Source organism: Pygocentrus nattereri, chromosome 7, assembly GCF_015220715.1.
Source record: "Pygocentrus nattereri isolate fPygNat1 chromosome 7, fPygNat1.pri, whole genome shotgun sequence".
Lineage (NCBI taxonomy): Eukaryota > Metazoa > Chordata > Actinopteri > Characiformes > Serrasalmidae > Pygocentrus > Pygocentrus nattereri.
The window spans coordinates 16883793-16905788 of NC_051217.1; the positions used below are offsets into that span (position 1 = coordinate 16883793).

The window sequence follows — 21996 nt, forward strand, 5'->3', positions numbered from 1 at the left end:
AGCTGAAGCGAGGTAACTTGCTTTTGGTGAAATTTTATTAATGGAGTTTAAAGCTTTTGTAGGGAGTTGGCTCATTTGTTAAACATGTGTTCATAAACTACTTTACAGTCTTTGCAAGCACCTCTGTTGAGATTTCTAATGGTATGTTAGCACTAAGCTAATGCTGGTGCAGATGAACATTGTTTGGCCATTCTAGAATAGCTTGTAAAAGACAATCCATTTCTTCTATTTCAATCTTCCAACAGACATTCACATATATTTTACCCATGCTGCAATTTTACAGTATTTTTTTCAATAAAGAGCCTTGGCATAGAGCTGCCACCTTTGTTTTCCTTTTCAAGCTCACTGAAACTTGGTTGGATCATTTATTTTCACAATCAGCTTCCCAGTAAGCCAAGAATGATGTTTTTTTGCCCTCACAAAATTGGTGTCGCCCATTGTATATCAAAACTTCCACTGTCACGTCCTAATTACTTTGGAAGAAAATCTAAAGAAAGGCATTCTTTCTAGCTCGTGAAGGTCTAACTAATCAGAGAGCTCACTTGGCTGCATCTACATGGATACCATGAGAAAAAAAGATAATAATTGAACAAAACTGTGTTGTGCAAAGCTGGAAATAATGAAATAATTCTGTGTTTACATGTTAGTACTAGACATGCGACAGGAAACTGGATATTCTATGGTTTCAAATAGAGCCACAATGGAAAATTCCACCACTTCAGCAGCTTGTGGTTCCTTCTCTGAAGACCTAGAAAGCCCCAAGCATTGCCCAATGCTGATTATATATTAACTATTTCCCAGCTTTGTTTTTCTCCTTTTGTAAAGCAAGTTTTTTCAAATACTAGAAATGGACAATGGGCACACTTTTCCACATGTGATCATAATGAGTCTAACAGTAACAGCCACTGGACAAATTGTTGCGGATTAGTGTTCATTACTGTAAAATCAAGACATTAGGATGATACTGAAGCGCAGGACAGCAGTAGGCTAAAGTCCAAAACTTAATCATAAAAACACAATATTTATTTCTCTGTATTTTCAGTGAAGTAATTAATTCTATAAACGTAAAAACTTACAATTTTTTACTGAAAACTTCAAGTGTTATATAATGCCTGCCTCAAACATTCCAGAAATAGCACCATTCTCTGGAGCAGTAATTCTACCTCTGCTTATACAGTCATTAAATGTTTGTTCAAATAAAAACTAACTGCTTGCACTGGGCACCTAAATACAAATGGCAGAGCTCAGAAATAGTCCACACTTTCTTTTTTTCTTCCGATATCCATTTTGCCAGAATATAGCCAATTTGACCTTGCTGAGGCAAACATTTCTGCTGACACCTCTGTTAGTTACTGCAGAGGGGACCATATAAGGACCGAATATGTGATGGTGCTAAACCGGAGATGTGATTTTAGTGCTGGCGGTCAAGCGTTTTGGGATACCGCTGAGCAATTGTGTAAAACGATGCGAGATTACACTCCACTCAATCCCACCATTGCAGACATTTTTATGGAATTTAAGAAGGCCAGAATGAAGACTACATGTATTATAGTGACACTGTAAAAAAAGAAAATGGAAAAATTTGAGGTGGGTTTCTTCCTGCAGTCCAAAGACATGCAGTCAGGTCGATTGGACATGCTAAATTGCCCCTAGGTGTGAGTGTCTGTCTGTCTGCTCTGTGATGGGCTGGTGATCTGTCCAGGGTGTATCCTGCCTTCCGCCCGAAAACTGCTGGGATAGGCTTCAGCACCCCCCCGCGACCCTAATGGAGAAGCAGCTTAGAAAATGGATGGATGGATGGAAGAATTTGATTTGAACTGTGGATTGATAGAGAATGTTGCTTTTCATTGTATGAACTATTACGTTACTTCATTTTAATCAAAACAATTACTTGACAAACTTCTTAATCAGCTTGCTTCCACATGAAGTTATTATTTTAAGTTGAGCAACAAAATATGTTTTATAGTGAAGTCTCAGTCCTGATTAGCTCCCCTAGTGGTTAGCAAGTATTGCTGCAGCGAATCGCCATGTTTTCTTGTCACACGCCCAGTGCTGGAGGAAGCTGTGGGGCATTAGACAGAGTAAACACTCGCAGCGAGAGAGCGGCAGCCTTTGATTCGGGGTTTAAGGCTCCCTGCGGCTCTCTGCAGCTCGCCGTGGCTTCTCTGCGTGTCCTGAGCCGATTCCCCCATGCTCAGCACCTCAGCTGGGCACAGAAAGGGGGTCCAGCCCTACTGATAGGCTTTCTGCTTGGCATGCTCGAACTGCCTGCCTGTATCTTCACACTCCTTCAATGCTGCTCTCTCTCTCACACTCCCTCTCTCTCTCTCTCAGCCAGACAGAGCGAGGAACCCAACACTATGTGATCTGACTCTAAATGCATGATTTTCACCTCTCTCACAAAGATGAAAGCTTTAAGTGCTGTTTATCTGATGGTGACAGCTTTGGTGGTCTACCAGGACCTGCAGGATGTTAGGAGTCTCACATGTTCTGTATCCTTTAATAATTGTTTGAATGCTGGTTTTGGAAACTCTTGGGAAGCTTGTGTTGCAGCATCATTGGAGAGCTCAACACACTTGGAGGAGAACACTAACTGACATTTCTGTTCCAGCACCTAACACAAAACTGATACCAGTTTCCGCACATAAGTGTCACATAAGTGTGGTAAACATTCAGCGTAAGCATGAGCGATTGTATATCTGATTGTCTCAAGCTCATTTTATCAGTAGCATAAACACTTCAGCTCTTTTTTTTCTCCTTTACATCTTCTAATTAAAACTTGATTTTAATCTCTTCAGTTCCTTGAGCCCACCAGTGGTTCCAAAAGCCACTTCATCATATTCTTCATAACTTTCATATTTCATGAGTTGCATTCAAAAAAGTGGGTGTAGTATGGGGCTGTAACTTCTTTCCAATCAAATAGATGGGTGATGTAATTTTTAAACTTTATTATAAAAGAAGCTGAACTCACAATTTTTTTTTTCTGCTGAAAGTCGATCCATTTTACTACAAATCTGGGCTATAAACTATAAACAGATGGCGTCTCTTCAGTGATCTGCTCTGTAAAAATGATTTTTATAAGATAATACAAAGAACGTCTAAGATTTTTGGCTTTCAGCAGTAAATTGTAAGCACATAGCAATATGTGTAGATCAAAAAACACATGTTCTGTTAATTTGAAGGGAACCTAAAAAAACCAAAAAAATTAATTAAAGACTTACACTTATTTAATGCAGTTACTGAATAATTTGCCCTTCAATATGTTCATGTAAAGTCAGACGGACAAACCAAAATATACCCTGGTGAATAAGAGGTTAAATCTGACAGAGCTAACAGCAGATCTGTTCTTTTGCAATGACATTACAATCACCAGTTGAAATGCACTAATGTTCATGTCAGTTAAAAGCCTTATCATGTCTGTGGCCAACCTGCACTGTTAGTACATGAGCTTCTCAGCAACTTCTTGGACTGTCAGATCGTGCCATTTTAGTGAAGTATCTTAAATTTGTTTTAAATTGCTTTAGAAAGTGTGTTTGATTTTACCATATCTTTACGGTGTTAATGCTTCACTCATGCACAAATAAAAATAAGTAAATAAATAAATAATATCCTCTGTATGTAAAAAAAAAAAACACTGCAGGTTGCTCAGAGTCACATTTTGATCAACATAAGACACGTGTCTTGTGTCTAGTGCAGCCGGTATGGACTGAAACACTGATTATATTGGAAGCTTATCTGTTTCGACAGATGGATGATTAAAACACTACAGAAACATGTCCGGTGTGAACTGGCTGTAACACACATCCATGTTGGCTAGCATCACACTGAGTGATAGGGAAGAGGGAGAGCCATCTTACCCACCCTGCTAACCAAAGCAAGGCCAGTTATGCTCAATTGGACACCAGGCCATGCATGGCTGTGGTCTTTTTGGCACCTGGGAGCCTGAATGTATTGATAGTGTTTACCGATAATGAGTATTTTGTTGTTATTGTCGTTTTTTGTATCTAAAGCATATTGGATGCTGAAAAACTGGGAAAACAAAGTTTGTAGTAAACAGTTAAACTATCTTTCACTCTGCCCTCTCCCTGAAATCCTCATACACAATCATATTCAGTCAAACAGTCAGACAAAGTGGATGCTCTGCTGTAATGGCAGATCATTTGGAGTTATTTTATTCCTCTGAGTAGGCCTGTCTTTGGTGGTTTATTTTACATTAAAGCAAATTTGTCTGTAACTAGCTATGAGAACAATGAGGTCCAGACTTTTTTTTTTTTTTTTATCATGAGACTTAGTGTGGAAACACTAAGGTCCAATTCTCAAATGGCCTTAATAGCTGACTACTTATTCATCTACTATGGTCATCTTTGTACGAGACAATGCACTACACAGAATTACTTTGACTTCTTGAGATGTTCAGTTATGCATCACACATATTATAGGCTAATATGACATAGCTATGATATAAATGTTTGTGCAAGAACATAGCCTTGTAGTGACTGCTCAGTTTGAGTTACAAACTCCGTAGTTGTCTCCATCAGAAATCAAACAAGAACTTCAGGCTAGATCAGTTCTATTCTGTATTGTGTTGCCACTCATAACATACCATAACTTCCAAAACAGGGACTGGAGAAGGTAAACAGTCCTTTACTTTTAATGTTAATTAACAAAAATAGATTTTAGTTCAAGTAATTTTGGAGAATTGTTGAAAAACTTTTAAAAAATGGAGATTGTTAGTACAGCAATTATACACTTTTCCAGTAAGTAAGGACTAAGATAGAAAAAGAGAGGTCAAGCATGAGAGAGAGAGAGAGAGAGAGAGAGAGAGAGAGAAGGAACTGTGTTAAATTAGTAAAAATTCAAATAAGGTTGAAAATAAGGTCATTATTATTAAAAGCAATGTGAAACTGGTCAATAGGGTTAGTGTATAGGCTTCATTGTGTATTTTCAACCGAATATAAACTGGAGAAATAATAAGACCTAAATAAATCTAAACAGTGCAGTCAAATCAATTCATGGAACAGTGAGCAGTTTGTGGATGATGGGAAATGAACAAATGAAAGGAAAAAGTACACAAACATGGAAGGGTAAAAAAGAAAAAAAATGGAGCAATTAAGGTGGAAAAAAGCAGATTAGAAACAGGCCAGTAGTGAAGTAATTATGTTCAGCAGTTGATTTATTCACTGTGTGAAACAGGTCACATTTCTGCAAAATGAACTACAATTCTGATCCTTTTATGGTCCTGAATGCAGCAGCTTTCAAAGGTCCATGCAGATGTTTCAATGGCAACAAAACATTTGGTTTACAGTTCTTCTTTTAGAGATGCTCTTTTCTATTTCCACATTCATTAAGAACTTCTCTTTTATGTTTAGTTTGAGAAATGAGTTGCTAGGCTATGAAGGACCAACTGGGTGAGCCAATCTGCCATAGTGCCACCCTGGGCAGACCAGCGCTGCAGCTTTAGTTAGTCGAGAATACCAAAGAATGAAGCTGCTGATTGCAGGCGAAGCAGCTAAACAATGACTTTACCCTGAATTTGTATTTAAGCATCTATTTTTCTTTGATGGACAGGATAGTGTCATAAGTTTATTTTCAAGGGCTCCTCAGATTTTTGAATTTGAGACATTCAGGGGGTCCAAGAGGTTAATTAGTTAGACCCCTTGGATTTTGCACCTTGGCTTTACTGTAGATCATTGCAACTTCCAAATTCAATTGTCCCCATTAAATACTCTAATATTGTGTCATTGTCTCTCACACCTCCTCTGTGTCTCTCTCTGTCTCTCTCTCTCCTTCTTTTTCTCATTTCTCTTTTGTCCCTTTTTCTCCTCACTCCATCTCTTGCTTTGTCTCTGTTTACTCTCCCCTCTTTTCTTTTCTCCTCTCTCTTTTTCTTCCATCGCCCTCTGTCTCTCTATCTCCACCTCTCATTTTTCTACTCTCTCTGTCTCTGTTCTCCTTCTTCTCTTTCCCCTCACTCTTTTTAGCCTTTTTGTCATCTTCCGTCTTTTTCTTCCTTCTCTCTGTCTCTCCCTTTGTCTCTCTTTATTCTCTTCTCTCTCCTTTTCTCTACTCCCTCTTTTTCATCCCTCTCACTGTGTCTCTGTCTCCCCATTTCTTTATCTCTTTTGTTTTATTCCCTTTCTCTTCTCCTTTCTCCTCAATCTCTCACCCCATTTCCTCTCTCTCTCTTTCTGTCTTTTCACCCTCATTCTTTTAGCCTCTCTCTTTCTTTCCTCTGTCTGTGTCTGACATTTGTACATAAGTATGGTTGCTACTGGTCAAATTACATGTTTGCTTAATCATCTTTGTCAATATTGAAGGTTAACGGAAAGAATAAACTGTTATTTATGTTATTTGTGATATTCTCTTAAAATAAACAGAAATCATGATGATGATGAGGTGTTAACATTACATTTTCATAAAGGTGATCAACAAAGCATGTAGGTTGGCCAGTCTGTTTTTACTGTATAAATCTCAAGGCTTTCTTCTATTAACTTGTACAATTATATTGAAAATGAGGTATTAGCTTTAGGATAAAAAAAAAAAAAAAAAACACCTTCTTTCCATCTGCTACCAGTCACGCTTTCTCTGGCTGCCCGCTCCAATGGACGCTGTGTTTTGACTAACGTGCGTATGTCATGCAGGGTGGCCATCGTGTGTGTTTCCGCCAGAGTGTTCCACCGGATTAAGATCCGCAGTGTGTCACTGCGCATGGAGCGTTTATCGAACCAGAAGGCGCTCAGTGTGAACTGTAACTCAATGATGCTGCTGATGCACTTCTGCCTGTCTGCTGTGTTACAGAGCTGTAGAAAAGCCTGTCTGGCCAGGCTGTTGGGAATTCAGTCTATGATCTGTGTCTATGTACATGAAGCATTACATTTCAAAAACCTGACTTAGAATGTTTATATTAACGATGATACTTTAAATTAAAAACTTTGCCGTAACTGTTGATTCATAAGTGATTCATACACTGCAAAAAACAGTACCTTGTGAAGTGAATTAATTCTAGTAAATATATCTAATATTTCTTATTTTGAAATGGCTTGCATTTATTATAAGATTATATTGCTAATTCGTATTTGTATTATATTGACATTTTGTAGATGATGTAATTTGTACTTAATTTCATTAAGTACAATTATCTCACTGTACTGGCAGATAATTTGCTGGTTTCAAGCACATTTCTTAAAACAAGCAAAATTATCTGAAAATATAGTGAGATCATTTTACTTAATAAAATCACTTAAAACTAGTAAAAAGTGTTTGGAAATAAGGCAAATATTCTTAAAATTAAGCTTTAACAATCTAAACAGGATAAATATTGGATATATTCACTATATTTAAAATCATTTTACTTGACAAGATACTATTTTTGCAGTGTAAGGTCTTTAATCACAACAGACATAAACATACATCAAGATTCATAAAGGCTTATTCATTTTTACTTCCTTTTCCTTATTACATCATATGGTTGAAATGGTTGTCTATGAAGCATTTTTCTCCTGCAACCACTGAAGATGCACTGATGACAAACACCTAAGAATGTCACAATAAGTAAAGATAGACCACAAGTTGAGCTAAACTACAACCCCAATTCCAATGGGGAATGTTGGGACGTGGTCTAAAACATAAATAAAAACAGAATGCAATGATATGCAAATCCTTTTCAACCTATATTCAATTGAATACACTACAAAGACAAGATATTTAATGTTCAAACAGATAAACTTTATTGTTTTTTGCAAATATTCACTCATTTTGAATTTGATGCCTGCAACACGTTCCAAAGAAGTTGGGACAGGGGCAACAAAAGACTGGGAAAGTTGAGGAATACTCAAAAAACACCTGTTTGGAACATTCCACAGGTGAACAGGTTAATTGGAAACAGGTGAGTGTCATGATTGGGTATAAAGTGAACATCCCTGAAAGGCTCAGTCATTCACAAGCAAGGACGGGGCGAGGTTCACCACTTTGTGAACAACTGTGTGAGCAAATAGTCCAACAGTTTAAGAGCAACATTTCTCAACGTGCAACTGTGAGGAATTTAGGGGTTTCATCATCTACAGTCCATAATATCATCAAAAGATTCAGAGAATTTGGAGAAATCTCTGTAAGTAAGCAGCAAGGCAGAAAACCAACATTGAATGCCTGTGACCTTCAATCCCTCAGGCGGCACTGCATTAAAAACCGACATCATTCTGTAACGGATATTACCACATGAGCTCAGGAACACTTCAGAAAACCACTGTCAGTGAACACAGTTCGTCGCTCCATCTACAAGTGCAAGTTAAAACTCTGCCATGCAAAGCGAAAGCCATATATCAACAACACCCAGAAATGCCGCCGGCTTCTCTGGGCCCGAGCTCATCTGACATGGACTGACACAAAGTGGAAAAGTGTCCTGTGGTCTGACGAGTCCACAATTTAAATTGTTTTTGGAAATCATGGACGTCGTGTCCTCTGGGCCAAAGAGGAAGAGCACTGTCCGGATTGTTATCAGCACAAAGTTCAAAATCTAGCATCTCTGACGGTGTGGGGGTGTGTTAGTGCCCATGACATGGGTAACTTGCACATCTGTGAAGGCACCATTAATGCTGAAATGTACATACAGGTGTTGGAGCAACATATGCTGCCATCCCAGCAACGTCTTTTTCAGGGACGTCCTGCTTATTTCAGCAAGACAATGCCAAGCCACATTCTGCACGTGTTACAACAGCGTGGCTTCGTAGTAAAAGAGTGCGGGTACTAGACTGGCCTGCCTGCAGTCCAGACCTGTCTCCCATTGAAAATATGTGGCGCATTATGAAGCGCAAAATACAACAACGGAGACCCCGGACTATTGAACAACTGAAGTTGTACATCAAGCAAAAATGGGAAAGAATTCCAGATACAAAGCTTCAACAATTAGTGTCCAAAGTTCCCAAACGCTTATTGAGTGTTATTAAAAGGAAAGGTGATGTAACACAGTGGTAAACATGCCCCTGTCCCAACTTCTTTGGAACATGTTGCAGGCATCAAATTCAAAATGAGTGAATATTTGCAAAAAACTTTAAAGTTTATCCATTTGAACATTAAATATCTTGTCTTTGTAGTGTATTCAATTAAATATAGGTTCAAAAGGATTTGCAAATAATCGTATTCTGTTTTCACTTATGTTTTACACAACGTCCCAACTTCATTGGAATTGGGATTGTATATCCATAGTGTGCTTTACTCAGTGTGAGAAATGCTCCATGGAATTCAGGGGATCCCATGTAGACTGGCCAGTGTTGGTTGGCTGCTAGTGGTGGCAGTGCTGATGTTTCAATGGCAACAAAATATTTGGTTTACAGTTCTTCTTTTAGAGATGCTCTTCTAGTTCCACATTCATTAAGATCTTCTCTTTTGTATTTAGTTTGAGAAATTAAGATTAAGATTAAGTGACCCTTATTAGTCCCACAACGGGGAAATTTCACCTCCGCATTTAACCCATCCATGAAGTGAAACACCACATACACTCTAGTGAGCACACACACACTAGGGGGCAGTCAACACACTTGCCTGGAGCAGTGGGCAGCCCAATCCGCAGCACCCGGGGAACAGTTGGGGGTTAGGTGTCTTGCACCTCAGTCATGTGCTGTTGGCTGTGGGGATGGAATTGGTGACATTCTGGTCACGAGGCTGGTTCCCTAACCTCCACCCCATGACTACACCCAAATGAGTTAGCAATTAACAATTCACTCTTTCCACTAATCTTTGGCAAGTTTTCAGATTTACAACTATGTGAGTGTTTCAGAGGCATCTTGGAGAGTGATATAGTTGGTAGGTTATGAAGGACCAACTGGGTGAGCCAATCTGCTATAGTGCCACCCTGAGGCAGACCAGCGCTGCAGCTCTAGTTAGTTGAGAATACCAAAGAATGAAGCTGCTGATTGCAGGTGAAGCAGCTAAACAATGACTTTTCCGTGAATTTGTATTTAAGCATCTATTTTTCTTTGATGGACAGGATAGTGTCATAAGTTTATTTTCAAGGGCTCCTCAGATTTTTGAATTTGAGACATTCAGGGGATCCAAGAGGTTAATTAGTTAGACCCCTTGGATTTTGCACCTTCCCTTTACTGTAGATCATTGCAACTTCCAAATTCAGTTGTTCCCATTAAATAATCTAATATTGCACCTCCTCTCTCTCTCTCTCTCTCTCTCTCTCTCTCTCTCTCTCTCTCTCTCTCTCTCTCTCTCTATCCTCCTTCTTTTTCTCATTTCTCTCTTTTGTGCCTTTTTCCTCTCTTTTTCTTCCCTCCACCTCTCATTTTTCTACTCTCTCTGTCTCTGTTCTCCTTCTTCTCTTTCCCCTCACTCTTTTTTAGTCTTTATTTTCATCTCTCATCTTTTTCTTCCTTCTCTCTGTCTGTCCCTTTGTCTCTCTTTATTTCTATATTTCTATATTTATTTATTTATACTTCTCTCTCCTTTTCTCTACTCCCTCTTTTTCATCCCTCTCACTGTGTCTCTGTCTCCCCATTTCTTTATCTCTTTTGTTTTATTCTTTCTCTTCTCCTTTCTCCTCAATCTCTCACCCTCTCCCTCTCTCTCTCTCTTTTCACCCTCACTCTTTTAGCCTCTCTCTTTCTTTCTTCTATCTGTGTCTCTGTCTCTCTGTCTCCCCCACTTTCTATCTCCTTCTCACTTTCATTTCATTCTCTCTTTCTTGTGTCTATATCTGTTTTCTACTCTCCATCTCACTCTTCCCCCATCTCTCTCTCTCTCTCTCCCTCTCTCTCTCACACTCTTGTCCAGTCTCTTGCTCTCTCTCACTCTTCTCACATCTCTCTTCTCTTTCTCTATCACTCTCGCTCTCTCCCCCCCAGTCACTCAAATCTCTGTCTGAGAGGCTCTTCTTTCCTCCCCCCTCTACATAAATATTGCCTAATTTATATCTTTGCCTTCATCTCCAAAGACATCCCCACTTAGCACCTCTGAACCACTCATCTTCTTTCACTTCTACCATCCTGGTGCATTCATTTCTTCGTTTGATACTCAAATTACCAGACTTGCATCTTCATAATAGCCTGAGGGAATACGGTTACTGCTGATTGAAGTCCATTGGTAGAGTCTTACATGTTGTGTTCTGATTGCCTATAATGGTTGATCCATGGGAGTGTTGGGTATGACTGTAGGAGCACCAGTGTTTACCTGTTAATGGAATATATTGATTATTCAATTTCACTGAAACTATTAGCCACCTTCAGGGAACCCATTTGCTGTACCAATCACAACAGTTATTTATGTCATGCAGAAATACTCTGACCACCATAGCTGAGAGAGGTCTTTTCTGTAAGGCTGTACTCTCAGAGAAAAATGTATCAAACTGTCACTGGGGCAGTTCCCCTCTTGTCACTGAGGTGGTACCCTCAAGGGTACATTTCAGTACCTTTAGTCAGGGAACATAATTGTACTATAATCCACTGAAATTATATTTTCTTAGTTGTATTGACTCCACAAACCCTGTCTTGTCTCCAGGCTTTTTATTAAATTGTTCTGTTTTACAACATTAGGTTATAAAAAGGTACAAATATGTGCTTTTCACCTGTGAAAAACTTATTTAAGGTGCAAAATTGGACCTTAAAACCTTTGAGGGAACATTTGCACTGTTTGTACCTTGATGAATGAAAATGTACCTTATTGCGTACCTTATATGCAGTATCGCATGGACCTTGGGAACAGTACCCTTGGACTGACAGACCAGGGTGGTGGTCCCTATTTTTAAGAAAGAGGATTGGAGGGTGTGTACCAACTACCAGGGTATCTCACTGCTCAGCCTCCCTGGGAAAGTCTATGCCAAGGTGCTGGAAAGGAGACTTTGACCGATAGTTAAACCTCAGGTTGAAGAGGAACCATGCGGATTTCGTCCCGGCCATGGAACAATGGACCAGTTTTTCACCCTAACACAGATTGTTGAGGGGGCATGGGAGTTTGCCAACCCAGTCTACATGTGTTTTGTGGATTTGGACAAGGCTTACGACCGTGTTCCCCGAGATATCTTGTGGGATCTTTTGGGTCCTCTGGAAGTATGGGGTGCTGGAGCAACTGGAGCTGAGCCATAAGGCACAGCTCTCTGTTTACTGGTTGGTCTACATCCCAACCCTTACCTATGGTCATGAGATGTGGGTAATGACAGAAAGAATGAGATTGCGAATAAATGCAGTGGAAATGAGCTTTCTTTGCAGGGTGGCGAGCTACACTTTACTTGATAGGGTGAGGAGCTCAGTCATCTGGTAGGAGCTTGGAGTAGAGCCGCTACTCTGCCGCATTGAGAGGAGCCAGTTGAGGTGGTTCAGGCATCTGATCCGGATGCCCCCTGGACACCTCCCAGTGGGGGTGTACCGGGCATGGCCTACTGGGACTAGACTCCAGGGTCATCCTAGGACTCACTGGAGGGATTATATCTCAAAGTTGGCCTGAGAGCAGCTTGGGGTCCCTGGGAATTAGCGGGAGGAAGTTGCCTGGGACAGGGTTGCCTGGGATCTGCGACCCTATACAGATTAAGTGGTTAATGATAGTGATGATGATGATGATGATGATGATTTGTGGTCTATGAATTTTGTACAGTAGAGCATATCTAACTTCATAATATCAGCCTTAAAACTAATTTAGCCCAAAACTGGTGTAGAGTTGTCACAAAAAGACAATAGTAGACTTTTTCTTTTTTTTATTTAAACAAGAAAAAGACTGGGTGACCCAATGCCGACCTTGATATTTGTCTCTAGGAATTGGCTCTGTACAAATGGCATTAGCTAAATTCAGCTCTGCAAGTGTGAATCTCAGTGGAAAGTGTAGAGTTGGGAGAGATTTCTACCATGTCTGAGTTTGCACAGCCTTCCAGAATGACAAGGCTGATGACTAATTCACAACTGTTTGTGTTATTTTATGTAAGTTACTGGCAGAGTTGCATAAGGCTTCTCGCTCACTTTCCCTGATACACACATACACACATACTAAAGGGATTATTTTTACCTATTTCATGTCGGAGGGGAGATCTAGGTCAATAAACACCCAGCCTTGCTGCTCTGGCAGTCATTTTGCTCCACACACCATAACTGATTTTAGAGATTGGCTACTGCAGCCCAAAATTGACCACACCCCATAAAGGTCAGGGCTGCCTGAGGCCAAAACAAGTCTTCCACATCTGAAAATATAGAGACTTAGAATCCCAAGTGAGGTTCAGTGAGCAGTATGTTGGACTCACCTGCCTCCACAAACATGCAAGCATGTGCAAACACGCGCAAAAAACAATCTACAGGCCGGGTACACGAGTAATACCAGCTCCGCTGAGACGTGCTGCTTATATATGTGCGCAATCATTCATCATTGATTAATCTGACATGTACGATACATCATTCTCCTCATCTTATATGGAAACAGATTAAAGATTTTATGGAACATTAGCAATCTGAACTTGCGATCGCACTTTCAACAAGCAGCCCATGGCCAGAAAAATGCAGCATGGATGATACCGCGCTGTCATTACCGCTACAGTAGTCAGCATTTGTCAAACATTGCTCGGAAAGTTGCGTTTTTTTTGTCTTAGCACGATTGAACATATTCCTGTACAGCTCAGAGTCTATTTATAGTGCATGCATATGCGGTGTGGGCGAAAGCAGAGTTTGCAGGGGTACGGCTAGTGCTGGTATTTATAAATAGCTGGAGCTAGCATTATTTTCACCACTAGCCTCCCATGATCATCAATCACATTAGCGCCCAGAGAGCATACAAGTGCTGTAGCATGGCCTCTTCTCTCCTACTGAAATACCTTCAGGTGAGAATAGTGATGGGACTAAAGATGGAACTTTTGGAGGGTTCAAGGTGATAAAGTGTGGGATAGGTTTTGCTGTCCCAGGGGGTCAGTCCCCCAACCCTAGGCTCTTCCAACAAATGCTACTGTCGTGAGGCTGGACAAGCTTTAGAGCTTTATAACATGTGCAAATTCATTGTCATTTTCAACCACAGATATTCACAAGTGCCTTTGTGCTGAGCTGAGTCTTGAGTCTCTGGGGTGGGGGTGTGAGTCGAGTCCTGAGTCTTTAATAGAGAATTTTGGTCTAATATCATTATCAGCTGGAGGCAGTTTTAATGAAGCTTCAAAAAGGGGACTTTTATTATAGAAAAATCTTCAGTCTGAAGGACACAGTTGAAATGCTACATGCTGTAAATGAAGTGTTTAAAGGAAAGAGGTGAACTTAAAATGGCTGTTTAGTCTGTAGTTTGTGTAGTAAGTATAATAACTAGTTAGAATAACAGCTATTCCAGCTGAGGTACAGGGATCTGTAATTTAAATGAGCTGTTCTGTTAGCTAGCCTAAATGCTAGCCAACTGTTTCAAGCTGTTTTGCCTCTTTACCTTAAACAGCACATTTACTGCTTCACTCTACGTCCAAATAAAAGTTTTTCTAAGATGAAAGGTTCAATAGTTGCAGCCATATCAAACATGGTCTCACTGCAAGCTGCAGGTGAAATGACATCGCAGTGATGACCATACACAGCTGTAGCACATTTGGCACTTTAAGTCACGTAAGGTTGGAAAAGGTTTGGGAGTCTTAAAGAGGAATTCCACTCATTTTAATAATTCGACATTATTCAGTCAAAGTCATTCAAAGCGTTTCATTGTGAAATCGTTGCAGAAATGCAACTGAATCTCATTTCCTTTACAATGAAGCTGATAGGTACCAGGCTTCATGAGATCTACAACTCAGATCTAGGCATTTTATTTACTGTCCAAAACAACCAGGTTACACACTTTCCCAGATTACACATTTTACGCTGAACCTACACATTTGCTGTATGTTAATAAAGGTAAAATAGTGCTAAATGTGAAAAAAATAAGTTTTCCTCTGGGATTATTTTTAATTACAACGTGCTGCATGCACCTCTCCGTCATGCATGGGTATTATAAATATGTTTTAGGCTGGTTCCAGCATTGTAACAATGCCTCAATACATATCACTAGAAATGTCTCTAGATATTTCATATCAAATTCCTCTGAATGACTTTGTTTACATATTGATAATTTAATTATTCTAAGAAATTTGGAAAAAAAATTATGGAATTAATGGAATGATGGAATCGTGAGTCAGTCAACTGGTTCAAGTGACCATTTCTGTTTCCAACTGCCCAGTTTCAGTGAGCTGCAGCAATGCAGTCCAGCTCACAGGCAGTTGAAACTGGAAATTTGGTGTAACGTACCAAATATATACAGTACACAATTTTGTCTTATTGGGTTGAATAGGATATGTGCCAGCATTCTGTAAACACTGTCTAGCCTGGCAACAGTTGCTAGGCATTTGTGGGTGGAGCACACAAAAACTGACTTGAATCATTGCTGAATGGAAAGAAGTGTAGAACAGGAAGCTACACGCACACACACACACACACACACACACACATATATATATATATATATATATATATATATATATATATATATATATGCATGAGAGAGAGATAGAGAGAGAGAGAGAGAGAGAGAGAGAGAGTGAGAGAGTTGCTCTAATGAAGCTTTTCTCTCCACAGAATGTCCTCTTCCCCAACACCCCACCCCTCCTCTGTAATGCTCTCTCTCACTCACTCACCTTAGTTTCTTTTTATTAAGCTTTACAGCACCTCTCCGCGAAGGACAGGACAGAGTCGGGGACGAGCAGATTTTACTCTGACACTCAGGGTCATGTTTTGTTATTCCATACAGACACACACACACACACACACTTACACACACACACACACACACACACACACAAACACACACACACACACACACCCTTTTCCTCTTTACATCCTGTATACATTCAGGAGCTTCTGGACACACATCTCTTTTTTTTTCATACAACAGTATGCATAAGTCAGAGACCAGTCTAGCTATAAGATCTGGATCTAAGCTCTAGATATAAGCCCCAAACTCTGGAATTCTCTACCTTCCACTCTTTGTAATTGCTCTTCTCTGTCTTCCTTCAAATCCCTGCTTAAAACCTTCCTTTTTCCCTCTCTGTTATCTTATTTATTTATTTTATTTTATTTTTTACGATGTAAAGCATCCTTGGGTTTGTGAAAGGCGCTATATGAATTGAACTTAATAATAATAATAATAATAATAATAATATTATTATTATTATTATTATTATTATTATTATTATAAGAGACCAGGGTAAATATAAGAGACCCGTCTAGATATAAGATATTCTTCTTAAATAAAAAAGTGAAAAGTAAAAAAATGTGACAGTGAAAAACCGGAGCTTCCAAAACTGGAGTTCATGTGTTCAAAATGAGACTCGTAATAACCATGCAAGACCTGGTAGACCAAAACAGCCCCTGTCAGATATACATTCAAGCTTTCCATGAGAGAAAAGTGAAAATCAAGCTGCTTCAGTTCTGAAAACATCCACAGGTGTTTCTGTCCATCCTTCCACTGTGAGAGCACAACTCGACACTATGGGTCTGAAAGGATGTGTCGCTGTCAAGAAGCTCTTACTGATAAAAACAGAGTAGAAAATTAGCTTTAAAACAGAAAACTGTCATTTTCTGTTAAACATATATTTTCTGTCTAAAAAATTAACTTGTATTTAATGGCAATTTTGACTGGAAAGTATATGTGAATGAAGGGTCTCTAACTTTTGCACCTCCCTGTATCTCATGTACAGTCATTGAGTGACATACTTGCTCTCACACACGCATAATATATATATTTCTTTTCATTTTACAACAAATGTACCTCCTGAGACTTCCAGGTCTTATCATTGACATAAAAAAATTCCTTTTTATAAATATTATTCTAAACACTTCCATCACAGCTCTGAACAAACACACTCACATCTATTTCTCGCTTTCTGCCACGCGTGAATACATACAGACACGCTTGCGCGCGGGTACGCACGCACACTCATCTTTTCAGCTCAAAGATGACATTGACACAGACACACGATGCATTTGTCTTTTTTTCCTTCTGTCAGCTCACTCCTATGCACACGCACACACAATAGAATCTTTTGATCTTGTTACCATGGCAGTTGGTAGAATACAGTAGAAATCCAGCTGATAACAAAGCGCTTACATAACTATTGCAGTGCCAAATCCTGACTCTTACCTAGCACACCTCAGTGCTCTCTCTCTCTCTCTCTCTCTCTCTCTCTCTCCACTCCTTCTGCCGCCTGTCATGTGTGCATTTCAGTGAATTCCCATACACAAATCATGACATGTAGTCAATAGCAAATTTATCTCACCATTACATTAAGTGCTTGCTTTCTCCCACCCCATAAGCCTACACCTCCCCTGACACCCCACCAGCCTTACCACCACTGATGATCAGTATTAAAGAGTATTATGCTGTAAAAGGGACCAGGCATTAGCCAGCCTGTTTTAACAGTGGCATTCAGTCTCCCAAGCTCCACTAGGCCTATCATGTTCATGAAAACGTCCCTTGTTAATTGTCTTTTTAGTTCATAGTATGCAGCTATTAAAATACGGCCAAATTGGCTGATTAACTATCTTGATACCTAGCTGTTGATACTTAATAGCTTATAACTGACAACTGACACCGCTCAAGATAGATGTTTCTGAGATTTCATAAGACGTAATTTAAAGAAGTGTTTTCTGCTTTCTTTTATTTACATGTATTTTTCTTGAGGCTGTCAGATCTGGTGATTTGGATCTCTGGTGGAAGTGTGTAATTGCATGCATCGCTCAGACCCCTTCCCCCCCGAGTGGATGAATCTGAAGATTGTGAGTGCGTTGAAAGATAAGAGAACTGCTGTGTCTCCTGAGGATGTAAGTAAATTATCTACTGTTATCATAAAATCTTGTTGGGTATAATGTTGATCTAAACGTCGAGCTGGACCTTCTTTTTGAGATTGTGCATATGACAGTATCATGTAAAGATGAAAGACATTGTTCAACCCCTGTGAAATCTGACACAACTTTTTAATTATTACTTCAGGCATTAGAGGTCAGCATATTCATACCATCATTCCAAGTATTTTCTTTTTTTTTCTTTTCTTTCAATTTAAGAAAAAAAAAAATAATGAAAAGGTACCAAATTTATATTCTGTTTGTTGCTATGTAAATTTATGGTTGTGAATGCTGATATCTGTGGAAAAGAATTGTGATCAGTCCAAAAAAATAAAAATAAAAAATGCAATTATGTAATTGTGACAGGCCTAAGCACCACAGCAAGCCAAATCCAGCATGCTTCAGACTAAAATTCCAGCTTTTCTGTGATACTGAGTGTTAGCTCTTGAAATCATTTAGGCCAAACATGTCATAGTCTCTATTCTATCCATCTAAAAGCCTCTAACTGCGTTACAGTTTCACCTTTAACTAACTTTAAATAGCTCTGGCTTACAGCACCATAACTTCTTTCTGTTTAGCATAGCCATCAGACATCTCACTGTCTCTAACACCAAAGACAATCTCTGACATGAACTCTCAAGCTAGCTAAGTCATGTCTGAAAGGGTCTTTCATTGGGCCTCTCTGACCCAAGCAATCAGTATGATTGATTTTCCAAAAGGCACGTATACACAATTTTCCCTTTACCTCAGTGTAGTCAATCAACTGATATGTGCTTGGTTTGATTTTAAGCCTTGAAATACTTGAAAAAATCAAGGGATGATGTACCAGTACCTGTGGTACATGTTTTGTCTGGAATTTCTTTCTTTAGTTGTGCACCAGAGCTATGAGGCTAATGTAGCTAACAAGAAACTAAGCCCCAACAATTAGCATTGCTTCAAACCCATGTTAAGTAACCTCAAATAAACTTGCTTATATATGATGTACTGTTAAAGGTAAAAATAGAGTACATTGCCTAGCTAAAACAATCATAGCAGCCATGTTGAAGCCCTACTGTTGCTTTGACATGCTTAACTTCAGCCAGCTTGGCTGAATATGTAGATCAAAATTCTGCAGTCACTCTCAAGCCCCCTTACTTTTGTATTTTTACTTTGTGAAGTGTATGTTCATAGAGGAGAGTTATCTGTAATAGTCTCAGTTGTGCATTGCATAGACTAAGGCTTCAGCTCAACAATACTGTCGAGCAAGTCCGCTCTTTCTACTACCAACAACCGCCATCTGAAACCAACTTATCCAGAAAATCCAGAAAATCCCAGTGAAAACTCTGCTGCCCCCAAACAAGCAGCCTGTGTCTTACCTCCCGCAGCTCTTTGGCCACATCTTTTAGCTCTTTGAGAATGCCTTCCAGCTGCTCGATCACCATCTTCATGTGGCTGCGGATACGCTCTCTCTGGCTGGGGGTCTCAGAGGGTTCCCGGGCAGGAGCTCCGCTCTTGGACATCCTTCACAGGCTGAGCAGGGGCCAGCGAGCGGAGGGCTGAGGGCGGGGACAGGCCGAGCCGCGGTCCATGTCTGGGGCCACCGGGGGGAGCCGCAGTGCTACTGATCCGATCTCGGGCTCGGGCCGCTCGGGCAGGCTTCAACATCTTAAAAACACCCGGGCAGCCAGGAGAGCTGGTGGGGCCTGGGAGCAAGCCTCCTCCCGCAGGTCACTGTGGGACGTCTGGAATAAGAAGTGAGCGCAAGGGAAGGTGTGGGAATCATCGAAGAGCTTAAATCCAAGAAAACCAAAAAAGGTGGTGGATCCAGGAACGGAGAAACTAAGAATAATCAAGGGTAATGGACCGGTACATGTCTCGAGGGTCATTACATGATGTCTTTGTGACTTTGTGCCTTTAGGGGTACATCTGAGCTAAAATTACTTGCTGTGGACTGTGTAATACTTTTCGCCTATTGCATGTGTAGGTGCACCAGAAGATCATATTCAGCTGTAGGAGACTACTGAAAAGGAAGAGGCACTACGATTGTCATCGCATGTGGTGGTACGCTTTGAACACCCACACAAAATCCAGACCAAAGAAGGACAGGCTCTATTCTCCTGAAAAGATTTTGCTTTGAAATGGACAGAATGGACAAAATCCAGCTTTGTTAATCTATCTTTTGGGACAATTGGTGGAAAAAGGCAACTGATTCCAAGAAGACGAGATATTCCAAGTGCCCTGCACACATCTCCAGTTCTCCAGTTCTTTGAATGTGTGTTAACCTGCAGGAAAATAGAAAAAACTGTTAGTGAGGTGTTTCTGCATGCACTCTTTGAGATTGGAATGTGTCCTTCAGTTTTCTTCCTCACAAAAAAAAAAAAAGATTTTGTAGTCAATTCAAGCAAAATCAGAGCAAAAGATTATAATCATACTCACGATATAAGTTCTCTGAGGAAGAGCGTGATGAAGACTTTTTTGCACAAGCGTAAAGTGTAGTCCCACTCTGCTCTTCAGGGTGACTGGCACGTCCTTGATCCAAAACCTCCCGTTGTGCCTCTCCTCATGGCAATGGAACCGCGGCTCTCCAGATTCTTTGGAAAAAATACAGTAAACGGTTGCCCAGAGACCGACTTCAAATTCAATTTCCTTTGAAAGCGTACAAAATCCGGTCTGCTAGGATATCATTCCCCAGCCAGAAATGCTAGGGAGGTGCGACTTTCCTTTTCAGAAGTGGCCAGAGGAGGTAAATTCCATGCCCGTTCCTGCGGGGAGAATGACAGGAGAGCCCACACTTTCTACTGCTGCTGTTGCTGTTGCTGCCGGCTGCCACAGGCTACACCGGGGCTTCTCACATGGCACCTAGGGAGACAGGAAGGAGAGCAGTTCATCTTCTCTCATTCTTTCACCATCTCCATCTTTCATTTCTCAACCTATACTTCACAAACTCTTTATGTTTCTGGTCAGCGCCAAGATGGACACAAAGCAGTGAAAAACAGGGTTAAGGATGAGATGGATGTATGGAAGCCAGTGCACATGCCAAATTCCTCCTTTGGAAGCACTTCCTGACCCAGTCCCAACCCAGCAGGCTTGGGGGGATGCAGCGGGTCACCTGTGCCCTGGGCCAGCAGGGTAACAGGACATCTTTTCCCTCTCCCACTAGGTGAAAATGGAACGCTTTTTAAGCTTGTCCTTTCACTGCTCGTTTCCATCCAAACACACACTGGCACTTATTTGCTGTCTCACACACACATACACTGACACATACACTCACACTCGATCTTCCTCTCACGCTTCCAATCTGTTCCTTTCCTACACCCACCTACCCCTCAGCCTTTTGGCTACTCACTGTCCACTCCACCCCAGACCAGTCCCTGCTGGGTTCATCAAGTGCCGTCCCTCAGTGGACAGGAGGATGAAGCTGCCAGGAAATGAGAAAGAGGAGAAAGAGGAAAAAAAGAGGAAGAGTGGAAAGCAAGGGAGCGAACCTCTTGGATCTCTCTCTCTCTCTCTCTCTCTCTCTCTCTCTCTCTCTCTCTCTCTCTCTCTCTCCCTCTTCAGCCTTTCGAGGAAGCTCTGCGTTGCTGCAGCGACAGCACGGCTGGCTGTTTCTGCTGGTGCTGATGCTGCCGCCTCCTGTCGCTACGGCGACGCCGTGCAAGAGACACCTCCCGTCGCCCGTGACGACAGCCTGTGTCTGAGAAAGAGATGCAGCCTCTGCCTCTGCCTCCGCGAGAGAACCCTGTGGATGCTCATACACACACACATACACACACACGCTCACGCACACACACTCGTCCTCTCGCTCACTCTCTCTCTCTCTCTCTCTCTCTCTCTCTCACTGTCTCTCTCTCTCTCTCTGCATACTCTCTATCTCCCCTTCCCTTCCTCGCTCTCCCTCGGACGCAGGCTGCCAGAAGCAGGAGTTTTATCGAGTGGCTCAGGATTCTACTGCCAGAAACGACTCTCTCTCTCTCTCTCTCTTTCTCTCTCTCTCTCTCTCTCTCTCTCTCTCTCTCACCAGCCGTGTGGAGGAGGAGGAGCCAGGCAGCTTAAAGAGACAGCAGTAGCTAACACCCTACCCACTGAGACAGTCTGTCTCTATCTCTCTCTCTCGTCTCTCTCTCTCTATCTGCCAGTCTCCCACACTTCTTTTCTCTAAAGCCCCCTCTCTCTTTCTGAACTGACATTTGCACCCCCTCTTGCTTTCCTC

The 21996-nt window shown here is 40.9% G+C and overlaps 1 protein-coding gene across 4 annotated transcripts in view; it reads right to left on the reverse strand.

Moving 5' to 3' along the window:
• Positions 1–21755, reverse strand: part of insyn1 (inhibitory synaptic factor 1) — a 98492-nt gene extending 76737 nt beyond the window's left edge. Inside the window, exons 1-3 of one of the 4 annotated variants that reach the window (XM_017703561.2) lie at positions 21272–21755; positions 20223–20645; positions 19163–20068 (exon numbers count right to left, since the gene is read on the reverse strand). In XM_017703561.2, the coding sequence (XP_017559050.1) occupies positions 19163–19306 (144 nt within the window). In that variant the 5' untranslated portion in view covers positions 19307–20068; positions 20223–20645; positions 21272–21755. Of the gene's footprint in view, positions 1–19162; positions 20069–20222; positions 20646–21105 lie in introns of all 4 variants that reach the window. The other 3 variants (XM_017703308.2, XM_017703385.2, XM_017703475.2) reach the window with 3 other exon arrangements.
• Between the last annotated feature and the right edge of the window lie 241 nt (positions 21756–21996).